At 46.4% G+C, this 12,965-nt stretch overlaps 5 protein-coding genes across 5 annotated transcripts; all 5 read right to left on the minus strand.

The window, feature by feature from the left end:
* Positions 1-139: 139 nt before the first annotated feature.
* F4822DRAFT_440929 (uncharacterized protein) lies at positions 140-592 on the minus strand (the record flags this gene model as incomplete). The annotated part of the gene is made up of 2 exons (XM_051462808.1): positions 140-363; positions 422-592. 2 exons carry the CDS (start codon positions 590-592, stop codon positions 250-252), a joined length of 285 nt encoding a protein of 94 aa, XP_051308393.1. The 3' UTR covers positions 140-249.
* Positions 593-1,045: 453 nt separating this feature from the next.
* On the minus strand, positions 1,046-3,584 carry F4822DRAFT_423044 (heterokaryon incompatibility protein-domain-containing protein). The gene is made up of 2 exons (XM_051459936.1): positions 2,748-3,584; positions 1,046-2,693 (listed from the first exon to the last, which is right to left on the minus strand). Exons 1-2 carry the CDS (start codon positions 3,477-3,479, stop codon positions 1,731-1,733), a joined length of 1,695 nt encoding a protein of 564 aa, XP_051308394.1. The 5' UTR covers positions 3,480-3,584; the 3' UTR covers positions 1,046-1,730.
* A 3,209-nt stretch (positions 3,585-6,793) lies between these two features.
* On the minus strand, positions 6,794-8,990 carry F4822DRAFT_101137 (uncharacterized protein). Its single transcript, XM_051452311.1, has one exon. The coding sequence runs from the start codon at positions 8,640-8,642 to the stop codon at positions 7,134-7,136; it is 1,509 nt and encodes a 502-aa protein (XP_051308395.1). The 5' UTR covers positions 8,643-8,990; the 3' UTR covers positions 6,794-7,133.
* A 1,077-nt stretch (positions 8,991-10,067) lies between these two features.
* Positions 10,068-10,987, minus strand: F4822DRAFT_435299 (HD domain-containing protein; the record flags this gene model as incomplete). The annotated part of the gene is made up of 3 exons (XM_051462149.1): positions 10,068-10,650; positions 10,706-10,883; positions 10,948-10,987. 3 exons carry the CDS (start codon positions 10,985-10,987, stop codon positions 10,068-10,070), a joined length of 801 nt encoding a protein of 266 aa, XP_051308396.1.
* A 1,098-nt stretch (positions 10,988-12,085) lies between these two features.
* Positions 12,086-12,730, minus strand: F4822DRAFT_435300 (Ctr copper transporter family-domain-containing protein; the record flags this gene model as incomplete). The annotated part of the gene is made up of 2 exons (XM_051462150.1): positions 12,086-12,212; positions 12,294-12,730. The coding sequence occupies 2 exons, from the start codon at positions 12,728-12,730 to the stop codon at positions 12,086-12,088; spliced, it is 564 nt and encodes a 187-aa protein (XP_051308397.1).
* Positions 12,731-12,965: the final 235 nt, after the last annotated feature.

A 12,965-nucleotide genomic window follows, 5' to 3' on the forward strand; every position in this document is an offset into this window, starting at 1 on the left:
GAGGCATAGGTTCGTCACAACCAGCTCACTTAAGGCTGTATCTTGAGTTTCAGCCTCATTGGGCCACAAGCCCTTACAATGTCCTACAAGTAAAAGTTAAAACTGGGGAATTCTTTTATCTTCGTTTCTAGAATTCATACCTTGTACGTAGCTTGACAAACTTCTTGTAACCGAGCCGAAGTAAAGCAATGGGTGTCCAGCAGATTAGAGTTATCTACACGATATCCGTCGTGTATGTATTCATGGTGATCAGAGAACCAAAGAAGTTCCTGCATGTGAACGTAATTCTTTATTGTTAGAAATGTCGTATCTCGCTTGATGGCTTTTGGCGCCAACTTTGTCCTTCAGCTCCCCTTTGATAAACTTATTTGTTCATTAGTATACACAATGTCTACAGTATAGAGCAAATTGGTCAACTTACCGGGGCCAAAGAATCTTTAACTTCAGCGGGAAGGGTAGTGTGATTCTCCCGTTCCCACGCACCGTAAAATCGGCGTATTTTGTTCCTTATAGAACTAGGAGTCGCCATCCCATTCTCTTTGTCAAGAACACCCTTCGTTCCGCGCCACACCGCTTCGACGAAATGCTTCATGGTTTGCATATCTGTTGGGTCTGATCCTGGGTATTTTTTTAGGTAACTTTTTGTTTTTCTTAGTTGTTACTCTTGCAGGACCACGAAGTGTAGGATACTGACTCACGCATTCCATATCTGAAAGTCATGATCGTATGACTTTTGGCTCCTTCCCTTCAGCTGTCTCTGGACAGGGTGAGGGTCGATTGTCGACCGCTCAGGGAGCCCATTCTATATTGTACGAGAAATGATATCGCTTGGATCTGTGGCTCTCTGGCGAGATGACTTGAGAGAACTCATGATGTATGAGATATGTTTTAGTCAAAAAACTTAGGCAGAGCTAGATAGATTTGGAAACAGTACAATGTAGAGACCAGAGGAGAGATTCTAGAGAAAAGTGCGGAAAGACACCGTATTAATAGAAATGTGTAGAAGAAACGCCTCTGTAGCTGCTAGTCGAGCATATCTACCTCCCCCCCCCCGAGAGGCCAAAAAAAGACAAACTTCCCCTTGGTCCGTTTTCAAGTCCCTTGCTTAAAGTGGGTGTGGCGCATGCAGCGCAGGCAATAATGGCCAGGCACGAAGTGCAGCCTGTGCAGAGGTGCTTAGCACCAGTGCCAGAGTGTGCAGCGCCGGTGCTTGGTTCCCAAAAAGGAAATTTTCCAATGAGCGTTTTCGTGTGGGATAACATTTATACCTAGGTAAAATATACAACTAACGTCGAAGTAACTCTCTCCCATGCAAAATCAACCAATAATATTCTATACCAAAATAATGTTATGCTTTTCTAGCCTATAGCCATCATATGAAGGGACCTTACAGTCCTCCTATGCCTTTTCCATATAGGACAGCATATATTATGCCCAATTTTTCTCAGGATCAATGCTCACTCGAACGAAATCAAACTTGGGTGTAATCGTATGCCAGGGCTTCGCCATTTTCATGTACCCAATCCGCCGATAGATGTTGCTACCGGGGGTCACGGCCGCTAGTATGAGCAATTGAACTAACTCCTCCTTCATCCAACCCGGGACCGCACGCGCTATCGGAAGAAGGAAGCATTCCGCCTGCCTCAAAAGATTTGAGTCACCCGTATTGCTACGATTAAGGCCATTATAATCCATGTAAACATCATATTCATAATCACCTACCGTATATTTTAGGGCCCTTCCCACTCGCTTGCCGAACTCCCACTAGCTTGATTGAGAAGCCGCAAACGTTCTTCTGCCCGCAAGGGCTTGCATGAAGAGCATTCTACGTGAAATACAGGAAAGAGCGATCCCGTAAGTTCGATCCGTGCGTTCTGCACAGCTCCAAATGGATTGCTCTCCGCCACTAGCTCTTCATACGATTCCACACCACTTATAAGTCCGGTGTGGTTCGCATACTGCTTGTATTCAACACAGGTGCCCACCGAGGCCCACGACCAAGAAGGTGCACGACAATCTAGCGAGCATTTAAACCCAGCGCCAAAGCAATACCAAAGTAGTCCTCGAGTAATGGTTGATTTCCACAAGCCAGCCAAGTATTCTGTGCCAAATACTGAGTGACAGAATGCTGCGATTCCCGAAAGCGCGACCAGTCTGTCGCTCGACTTTGTTGTATGAGTTCTAGTATAGAAGCTCAATATAGTGACCCAAAAGTTATGAACATCGTCAAGTGATGTTGGCTGAATCTTTCGCAGGGAAGCCAAAGACCACAGAGGCAAATCGGTATCACGGCGACGAAACCCATGACCCCAAATAGTAAAGTAATAGTCGTCACTATTAACTAGCTCGTTGCTGAATTCCTCGGCACATTCAAAGAACACCAGTTCTTTGCCAAAACTAATATTTCGAGTCGATAACAGGCGCTCTTGACACACCCAACCCCTCCTATTAAGCATTTCGTAGTCAAGTTCATAAAAGTTATTTTGGGCGGATTTGCTGAACACTATTGCAGGTCCCATACCTTCTAACTGAGTCCAGAGTGGAGATAGCTGCGACAAACATCGTTTGGAGAAAAGACCTTCTGATCTTTTAGTCGCGGATGTTGCAGCAAGGTTGCAATATCCATTCCAGTAGATCGAATCCATCACGCCACTTTCCCGATCCCAGTCTTCAGTGGAATCTTGAAGAATACACTAGTACGGTTAATCCGCATTTACGCCTCCATGGATGGGATATGGACTCCTTACCAATGAATCTATCCATAAATACTGCTTCCCTAATTTCAGCGTGGCCATGGCAGCATCCTTGAATTTCTGTGGCATATACGTCTGAGGAATCTTGGCTTTGAACTCTCGTTCATTCTTCGTTGTGGGTTTCAAATTCCCATTACTCTTCTGGGCCTGCCTAGCTTTCCTTGCCGCCCTGAGTTTCTTGAGTTTCCTAGGTTTCTTAGTTTCCTTGTGTTTCCTATGCTTCTTCGTTTCTCTAAACCATCTGTGGCTTAGTGTAACGTATTCGATTTGGGCGTCATTTTCAAAAGAGGTGATGAGACGGAAACGCAAATTGTTGTCCCGTATTTCTTCATTTTCCTTATTTTTTCTTATTTCGATTAACCTTGACGGTGGGCTGCTGTCAAGCCGACGACGGCATGTCTTATGATTCTTGCAATCCTCTAGGCGGCTGGTAATGTACTCCCACGTCTGATGGGAATTTGTGTTATCCGCCGTATAATTGAAGGTAGTTGTATAGTTGGAGATATGGTTTTCAGGTCTCGGTATTATATGGAGATAGGCGATGACTTTTTGTTCTCTGCCGTTGATGGTACAACGAATCTGTGCTTCTGTATTGTATCTTAACATATCCGCAAAACTTTGGAAATCAAACGCAACCTCAGATCCAGTTATATAATTAATATCTAGAGGCTGCGCTCGAAGGGAATCAGGTAAATTTATATTATCCTGTTCCTGTTGCAAATCCATCAATGTCCTAATGCACCACCAGCATCGTCCTTGAACACCTTGAATCAACTCTGCCAAGATGACGGGAAGCGGTGGTGTATATCTACAAATTTGCCACCCTTATCGTGCGCCAATCGTCGAGAAATATTCTATCCGATTCTGTCACAGGATTTGCATATTATTAGGTACCCAGCAGAAGGTATACGCCACAGCTAGCTATCCTCTAATTGACTAGCCAATTAATCTTCATTAACACGACATAAAAATACTAATAATTAATATAACTAAATAGAGCTCATTTTGTATAACCTTCTAATATTGGTTATATTATTATAAAATATCGTGGAAAAGAACGCGAAAGAAAAAAGTCGAGAACTGCAGGACAATTCTGAGGATCTCATTGGCTCCTGAAATATAACAGTAGTTTGTTAAATAAAGAAGAGTAGATAGTCACCATTATGTACATGCTTAACTTCAGCCAGGCTACGCAGCATAGCGGTGCGGCACAAGTGTGCGGGTAGCTATAGCAGTTGTGTCACACTCTGTCCTGCTCCTGAAGTCGCGACCTTACGTACCCCGTGCATGTAACCGAACGACCACGTTGGCTCCGGCTACCGAATATGCAGATCAGTATAGTAACTACCTATTAGCATCAAATAAATATAAATAGGGCTAACTCTCCGACTTTCCAGATCCACATGGCGACACCACGACCGAAGAAAGAGCTTATTCCGAAGGCAGCGAAAACCGATCGTACATTAAACCGATACTCAACCCTCCTAAAGTCCATCATATTTCCACCCCCATACCCCCCACGGACGAACCCTCACCCACCAGCGCCGCAAATCATGCTTCGGAGCTATGAATGGTATGGATGCGCGAGGAATCAGATATACGGCTATCTGCACGAGGTGGTGCTAGATGAACCCGTCGTAGTTCGTGTTGCTCCGGTTGAGCCCGTTGAGTAGTATGGTGGCGGCGCCGACGATGGTGGTAATGAGATCCGTGCTGGTGGCCGTGTCCGTGGTGATGGCGATGGTGTGTTCGACGATGCTCGTCGTCGGATTCGCGGCTCCTTGTTCGGTGGCCCCCGCCTCTGTTTCCGCTGAAGCACGCCCCCATCCTCGCGTTATTGTTGGTTATCGCTGGTATCATGTATGTGTTTTGGTGTACAATATTATTAGAAATTGAAGTTCCAATAAGTGTGCGGTAGCTTAACTATTAGTTGGGTGTATTATAGATGGTGCTTCTAGAAGGTATATATTTCAGGAGATTATAAAAGGGGTGGTTGGGAAGTGGTCTATGAAGACTATTAGCCCCTATTCTTGTATGACACACGACAGTGTTATTCACGCATGACTATTGGTAGTGCTTGGCAATTGATTAGGTACCCTAATCGGCTACCGAATCAAATCATTAGAGCATTTTGATATGACACTGTATTTAGAATGAACGCCCCTGGACAGCCGTTACCAACAACTGAGTGACGAGAGGGCCATTTATGTCTACTGCAACTTAGGTTACACAGCCACGCGCGACCATGACGAAACGGGCTCCGACCTGGGTTCTTCAACGTGTCGTAGCGCTAGAGTCACTTTTATATAATGACGCTTTGTTTAGAAGATAATAGATTGTCAGTGCGACGGTGCTGATGGCTACGCAACCACTTACACTGCTTAGTTGGTCAGCGTTGGTATCAAATCAAGATGGATAGAGTCGCACCACGACCTTTTTACGTCAAGAACCTTAAGATGTCTTTATAGTATAATTAATAGTATGAAAATGATGTTTAGTTGTGGATATACGCCCTCATCTCATCTCCACTAGCCATGTATTTTTCACGGCAAACTCCTATATTCAAGACGGAACCCAAGTCGGTTTAGATCACCAAAATGTTGCGTCTAAACGATTGATCCCATCTTCCGATAACCATGTCGGGTTATTACCGCCTAAGAGATCTAGGTATTCAGCAATCTCCCAATACCCCGGCCTCCCCGTCTTCAGCATCCTGTAGGGATCCAAACTTCATCCTCCTCCAACTCCGACCCAATATCACCCGTTCCGCCTTATATACCACCCGTCTCATCCAGAAATGGCGCCGGCTTAATCGTAATGACGGTACCAACCCCCCTTATCCAACTGCGATCGATATTTCCGGTAAGGATTATACTCCTCAGACTCGCTAGAAGAACGAGATTCCTCATAGTCCTCATGATATGTATCAACCTGCACTACGGTTTCTCGGCGTGCAGCGATATTGCGGGGACCGCGTCCACGGTTACAATCGTGAACATGGCCACAGTCATGGTGGTGGCGCCAGGTGGGACTTCCGTGGAGAGGGCAGTTTAAGCCCTGGAGGTGATAGGGGCAATTCGTATGGCAACGTCCAACTGGATGACGGAGTTGCTCTTCGGGTGCTTGGCGTTGTAATACTCGGACCCGGGTCGCCTGGTATTCTTCGCGGGGATGCTTTGCGTCGACGCTGAAGCATTGGCCCATGGTAGCTGAGTTTTCGTAGTTTTTTTTCGGTGATGGTTTCGGCGGTGGCTCTTGGTATTGGGGTATATACGTGACGATTTACAAGTCGTATATCATCGGCGCGGGTGGTGTTTCCGGTTTTACTTCGCAGTCGTATATGCTTTTGCGAAGAGACGATTATCAAAAAGGTGGGAAGATGAAAAGGTTGAAAGGTGAGAGAGAAGAGAAGCTGGTGTAAGAGGACGAGTGCTCCCGCGTATAAATACAAAAGCACCCTTCATGATTCCATTACTAGTGCCCACTAGCAACACAGTAGCTAATGGTCTCTAAGGGGAAGGAAGCAACTTCCACTGTATAAATCATGTGATTTTACAGGGCAAACAGTTGAAATACTAGTATATGTCGCGAGAAAGTGGGTCTCTATGTTATGAGGTCGTTATTTCTCCGCTTAGGTATGTAATTGGTTTTCGCATTGGCGTAGTGCTGTTAGTCATCGAAGACAGTGCATTTTCACTTAGGTTCTTGAGGTATTTCTATATAGAAGTTATTATAGGCTTAATTGGCCTTATATATAATCATAATACTTGTACTGTACTACTAATATGCTGCGTTTGCAGTATGTGTCTTCGCATTGTGGCCCACTTTTCGCGAAAAGGGGGGACGATTGATTGAGCTCACCACTAACTCGCCTTGCCACGATCTTTTAACAACCAAATCTGCAAGGTACCACCAATGAGGGATATAGCGCGGTAGCTAGATACGTAGGAAAACACAACTACAGATTCTTATCTAGAAGACGCAGCCCAATGTAACCTGAGGTAGATGTTAATGCTTCAGCGAGGATAAAATGTGAAGAGTTCGCGATATCAATCATGGAAACTGCGTGTTGTAACAATTAATTTTTTATACAAATAGTCCGCTTCCAACCGAATGGTCAAGCGGTTCGTTTAGCTAGCTGTAGCTGTATCTAAGTAGGCATAGTCGCCGTAGTTCCAACAAAACAAAAGTAAAAGAAAACAGAAGTTGGTATCAAGCCCCTATTGAATCATAGCCTTCAAAACATACCATGAACATCATTAAAATATCATTAAAAACGCCCCCTTTTGAGGCCCCGAGCGAAGTCGTTAGGCACATAGCCACTTCATCATCACAACAAAACCTCATGACCTATCTCCCACCCTTTAAATCTTTCGTTCTTCAATCGTCCTCCCAGGGATCCACATCCCCACTATTTCCATAGGACTCGACCTCAATCGTAGTCCCCAAAGCCTCCTTTCCTTGTCGAATCATATCTCTTAACCTCGCATTGAAATCGTTCATTCTAATATCTGTCTCCATCTCCTCTTGTATCCTTATAGCAGCTAAATTCTTTGCCTCGGCATCTAGTCGGGGGCTGTTATCCTCAAATTCCTGTACCGAATCCCGCCGGTTTACTCTACCAGACGCGGCAGATGCCGTACTATGGTTTCTCCGATGGCTGCGCTTCTGGTGGACGCTAGGGCTGGGAATGAAGGAAGGTTGTTGCGAAAGGCGGACAGGCGACGTTCGGTCCGGGGTTTGCGGTCGACTCGGAATAGGGATTCTGCTAGGAGTGGGTGGTAGGGCTGGGGACTGAACTCGAGGAGAAGCAAAACTGGCTGACTCGCGTTGGGATACGGAGGAACCGGCGTGACTTAATCTAGTAGACTGACGTCGGCCGAGACTCGGCGAGTTGATACGGCTGATAGGCCTATTAATACGTCGACGAGTAATTGATGGATAACCCTGTGGAGTAGTACGGCCTAACGATGCTTGGGATGCCATACTCTGCGGCCTCGGCTTTAAGGAATCTGCTGGTTCCTGAACCATAACCCAATTTATACGAAGTTCGTCCTTATCCGTAATCTGTCGTCGCTTTGCCGCTGGGGGTGGTGTCGACTCGGGCGTTCCTCGCTCGTAAGGGGTTGGCGACGGGTCCGACTGGGGAAATGCGCCCGGGGTCATTCTAGGGCCGAGGTCTGGAAGTGTGGGAATGTCGTGCTCATTGCACCAAACCTGACCACTTGAGCTCGATTGTGGTCTTTGTGATGTCCTTATATCATATCCTTTCCCTCCTCCAGCATAAAAACCTCTAAAAACACCAGATTTGCAAAATTGAAATACCTTACCAACAACTCCGCCGATGGTGTTGATAGCAAATGAACCCCAACCATTTTGTTGTGACCGAGTCGGCGACGGAGCCGTATTGTTCATATCCATATCAGAACGATTGCGTTTGGAACCTAATGCGCGTCTATAATCGACATCAGAATAGATACTATCCTCCATCGCAGTTGTGATGTCCCTGGGAGCTACCCCATTTGGAGTTTCCATCTGGCCAGCCAGAACATATTGTTTCTCCCCTTCTCCCGTTAACTGACCTCCCTCGGACCTATCCGTGCGGACACCGTCGTTACTCAATCCGGCATCGCTCGTGGCCATAGCCCAATCCCCAGGTGGTGTTACCCCTTTGGGTCCGTGCCGTTTCCTTTTCACTTTGTGGATAGGGGTCGAGTTATTCGAGTATCCACTTCCTGTAGATTTCCCCATATACGATGAATGCGAAGCGGGTGATGATACGGGAGGTTGGAATAGTCCCGGATGGACACCGGACAAGGCACCGCCGCGGGCGGCGGATTCGAAGAACTGACCATGACCATGCATGACTAACTGTGGTTCGAACGGCATATTGGCGAAAAAGATGGGGTCGGATGGGGATGGTGTTTGTTTTGTATTATTCTAGTTCTTTGAGAGCCGTTGTTAGGCACAGGGGATTAAAGCGTCGAGAACAATCTGATTGTTTTACACCATAGCAACGCCGAGAAAAAGGATATGTATCTTATTCAAAGGAAATAGGAGGGTCGTCGCTCGCGTATCTTGGTCTCGCTGTAGGATTCGTCCGCAGAATAGCGGTATACGTACTTCGATGTAACACGTAGGCAATCGATGGTATTTTGTTGAGTAATATCAATCGACCGTCGTCGGTCCAAAGGACGCGATGAACGAAGAGAAATACAATGAAATTAGATAAAATAAAATCGAACGTATAGATTGTAAAAAGAGGGTGGGTTGAAGTTTTGGGAGGGTGAAGCTTATGATCACAAGCCTCTTCTCCCCAGAATTCGCGTGGTCTCGGGACACACCCTCCTAACACTCCGCGCGATGACGCTGCAAGGGAACCAATTACCAATGAGAATAGCCCTGGAGCTCTTCTAGCTGTCGGCTTTGGGGGTTATTGTCTCACTTTGTGGCCCGCGTCTGCCTAGGTGGCTGGATTAAAAATCTCACGATAAGCGTTTGCTGTGCTTTTCCGTTGAATGAATTTGATTGCGTGATACTGTTAATATTCTATCATGAGTTTGCGACCGAGATGCGATGATGACGCCTATTTCCTTAGCGGATCACCGCTGGCTTGGATGACGCAAAGATGTCGATAAGGACGTGGCAGTGCGACAACTTGTAACCAAGCGGTCGGATTAGAGGAAGTGTAAATCTGGAGTCGATGAATGGAAGCACTGGTCTTAGACACCTTGACCCTGAAAATAGTAAACGAACGAAACTTTGATTCCAAGTCCACGGTTGACCGTTGTTGAGAGAATCGTGGATCCCGTTGCCCGGTCAGAAATGCTTAGATTGTCAGTAAAAAGTCAATAACCCGCACAGTGCAGTGCTCTATCCCGGTTTAGGTAAGAGGCACAGGTATTTACCAGGTAATCGCCAGGGTCTTGGATCTGCTAATGTGGGGCTATTGCGGGGCGTAAACGTAAAACCAGAATGGATACATCATAATATCTTGAACTTTAACTGAAAATGAATAGTAACTTCTATTTTCTAAGAAAGGCTACTTGTCGGACGCCCTTTCATTCTTTGTCAAATTCATACGACGAAATAAAGACAAGGAAGGAGGTAATAGTAATAATATGTCATTATTAGTCATAACCATAAATTCCTTCTCTAACTAATGTGACCCATCCCAGACTCCTCGTCTCTCGTTGTACCCATCCTGTATGATGTATGATAATATTCTCTATACCCGACAACGAAGCAAATAGCGACCGATATTTTCGACGATCGATACGAAACCTTCCGTATGCTCCCTGATGATACCCTCTTTTACTCCTTTTCTTTGGAGTAATATTCATCTTGACCCTGGCGCGTTGTCTCTTTCACACCGCCATTCACCCCGGCTTCGCCATGTACGTGCGGTTTTACCCCCCAGAATTCATCGCGCTCTTTCAGGATCTCTTTCGCCCACTCCTTGATCTCCGGCAGCACTACCTTGGTCGCTACGTACGCAAACTCGCCGAGGTCAAGGCTCTTGTTCATCCGCTTTTCGTACTCCACCATCTGCATCAATAGTTCCATCTTATCCAAGTCGTGGACGAATAGACTATCCAACGTTTTAGAGTCTTCGTACTCTTGCCAGATTGCTCGGATCTCTTGTCCCGCCAGACCGCCATATACCTTACCGAGCAGGTTCTTGGAGATATAATCCATCGTCTCGGCTTCGCGACGGCTCTTCTCGGGTTTTGGGACACCATCTACCGGTGTGATATCTCCCACTATCGATTCGGCCATGTCGTGAACAAGACACATCTTCATACATTTGTTCAGATCGATCTTCGGCGCAAGCGATGGTGGGCATAGGAAGGTCATTAGGGACATGCGATACATGTGGTCGGCTATCGATTCGCCTCTGCTTGAATTGTAAGTATTGACCCCCGATTTGCCCCCACCAACGGGTATCTTACCTGTTGATCCCAAATCGTCGCCATCCTTCCCGTTTGCCGGTCTTCAAACGCTCAATGATGTGGAAGAACGGAAGTGGTGAGCTTGTTCCTTGGGCAGGAGCTTCAGGAGTGATCGTCTCTAGCACCTTATCCACCGTCCATGGTTCCGAGACCTTTGCGGTAACTGCAAGACCAGGATCTGCAAAGGTGATTCGTTCAATTCAACCGAGACAACATGATGTACTAGTGCGCGCTGTACTTACCAAGGAATTCCTTATTGCCGTTCTCGGGGTTGGAAGACATTCCGTGGTCTCACACCTGCAGAAAGCTCGAGATCTAGGTATACGGTTCAACAATTGGGTACGACTATGGCAATGAGAGGTAAATCCACGGGGAGTAATGAGAATAGAGAGATATGGCGGGGTATTAAATAAACGATTGAACAGCTTAGGGTGACAAACGACCGTGTGACTGGCAGCTTTCGTCAATCAAAGCAAGCCTTAAAATGAGTTGAATATTATCATGAGTCAAAGGGGGCTAATGAAGTATGAGTTAAAGCCTGTCCTCATCAGTGCATGAATGGAAGAAGCGAAGAAAATGTGCCAAATAGAGAGGAAGAAAAAGCATCCACGATAGCGAATGCGCTAAGGCAAGGAGGGGCCGCTCTCGAAGCAGGTAGCCCACATGGCCGATAAGGCGTTGGGTTAGATTTCCGAGCTTATCTATTGGTTACCAGCTGTGTAACCGGAGATCTTAACTAGGATTCCTTCCGTTTTCTGCCATGCCTCTGAAGCCTAAAGTGGAGCGTTTCGGTAGTCAGGTTGCTTCCAGCTCGACCTGTCCTGTAGCTTCCCGTTCCCTTCAACCAGTGAGCCAAGGCAGGACCGGTAGCACGAAGGGACATTGCAACGGAAGCTGCGTTGTGGAGCATCTTGTATTCATTATGATGTCAGACTTCTGCCTTAGGTCGTTCTTTTCAGTTACACAGCGTCAAGCCACCTCATAGAAAATGACGTGTTGACAAAACATTTCTTCTTACCCCTCATCATCTTGGAAGCTCTCACCATTCTTGAGCTACTCTTCCGTACTACTAGGAGCCTTATTGGTATAACACACAGGACGCCCGGCTAGGCATCCCTGTGATAATTATGAACCAATTATGAAGAGCGTGTATCCCAGGTACGTTCGTCAAAGGGGTGCATACAGATTTGATATGGATTGTATATGCTGACCATGATGCCTAGAGGTACTCTCTGTGAGGACATGTTGCGAGAATATTTCAAAATTCTCGTAGAAATGTCGTTCATACATTGAGCGTGATCCGATGACAGACCTTGCGCCTTGCTGGGGGCATTCAAACGCAGTCGTTGACCAAATTGGTCATGCTTCATCTCCTAATCATCAGCAGTGATGGTCTTGATATAACGAATTATCAGCGGCCAAGTCCCCAACAATGAATGTACCCAAGAAGAGTCCTCCTAAAACAGCCAGGAAATATCCAACGTTCATCGTCATAACAGCAAGCATCCTATTATTCCGGTTAGATGAGGGGCAATGCATATAGTCACAGGTTGATCTATTGATCTCCTGAGATCGGACGGGAGCTCACAGCAGGTATCCAACCGACGCCAACAAGAGTTCGAATATGGCTCTACCCAAACTAGTCCTGAATCTCCAAGCGGTCCACCTTCTCCGTACAGCCCCGTAAACACGTTTCACCCTTGACTGGACCCTTATGTCTTCTTTCTGGCAGCATGTCTCGTCATCCGGTATCAACTCTCCATCTAGCCCAGCGGTCGCATTCCATAGTGACTTTTCGAGGATCGGTTTCAACGCTAGCATGACGCGCATAATGACGGCGAGGGTTATTAAGAATATACAGGTACCGGCATATTGTTCCGAGGTTTTAGGCGTCCAGGACTTGGAAAAGAGTGATGTCGTCGATGAGACGAAGAAAGTCATTACCATTTGAGAACCGTCCACCCCTCCCATACCCATATTGGCCGACTCATTCGACGTATCCATTGTCATATCCATGTTATCCATTTCGAGGGGGTGAAAAAACTCGTGAAAAAACTCGTGAAAGCGGCTGGACACTTTGGGATGAACGCTAATACAGTCGAAAGCCCTCAAACACCTGAAAAGTGGTTCAAGAAATTGACTACAAAGCACAGCAGTCACATTGACTTAAATCCGCTACAGACGTTGCTTATAAAGTGTGAAAATCCGGGGTCGGATCTCACCAAGATATGGCACCACCTGGCTACGAGCAGGTTTGCGC

This window comes from Hypoxylon trugodes (assembly GCF_022578975.1).
Source record: "Hypoxylon trugodes strain CBS 135444 unplaced genomic scaffold F4822scaffold_14, whole genome shotgun sequence".
NCBI classification, from domain to species: domain Eukaryota; kingdom Fungi; phylum Ascomycota; class Sordariomycetes; order Xylariales; family Hypoxylaceae; genus Hypoxylon; species Hypoxylon trugodes.

What these genes read in the sequence shown, in the direction of transcription:
- F4822DRAFT_423044 (XM_051459936.1), bottom strand. Translation starts at nt 3,479, where the DNA reads ATGGATTTGCAACAGGAACAGGATAATATAAATTTACCTGATTCCCTT. An exon ending in ATTTATGGATAGATTCATTG is followed by an intron (nt 2,694 to 2,747) that starts GTAAGGAGTCCA and finishes TAACCGTACTAG; the next exon opens with TGTATTCTTCAAGATTCCAC.
- F4822DRAFT_101137 (XM_051452311.1), bottom strand. Translation starts at nt 8,642, where the DNA reads ATGCCGTTCGAACCACAGTTAGTCATGCATGGTCATGGTCAGTTCTTC.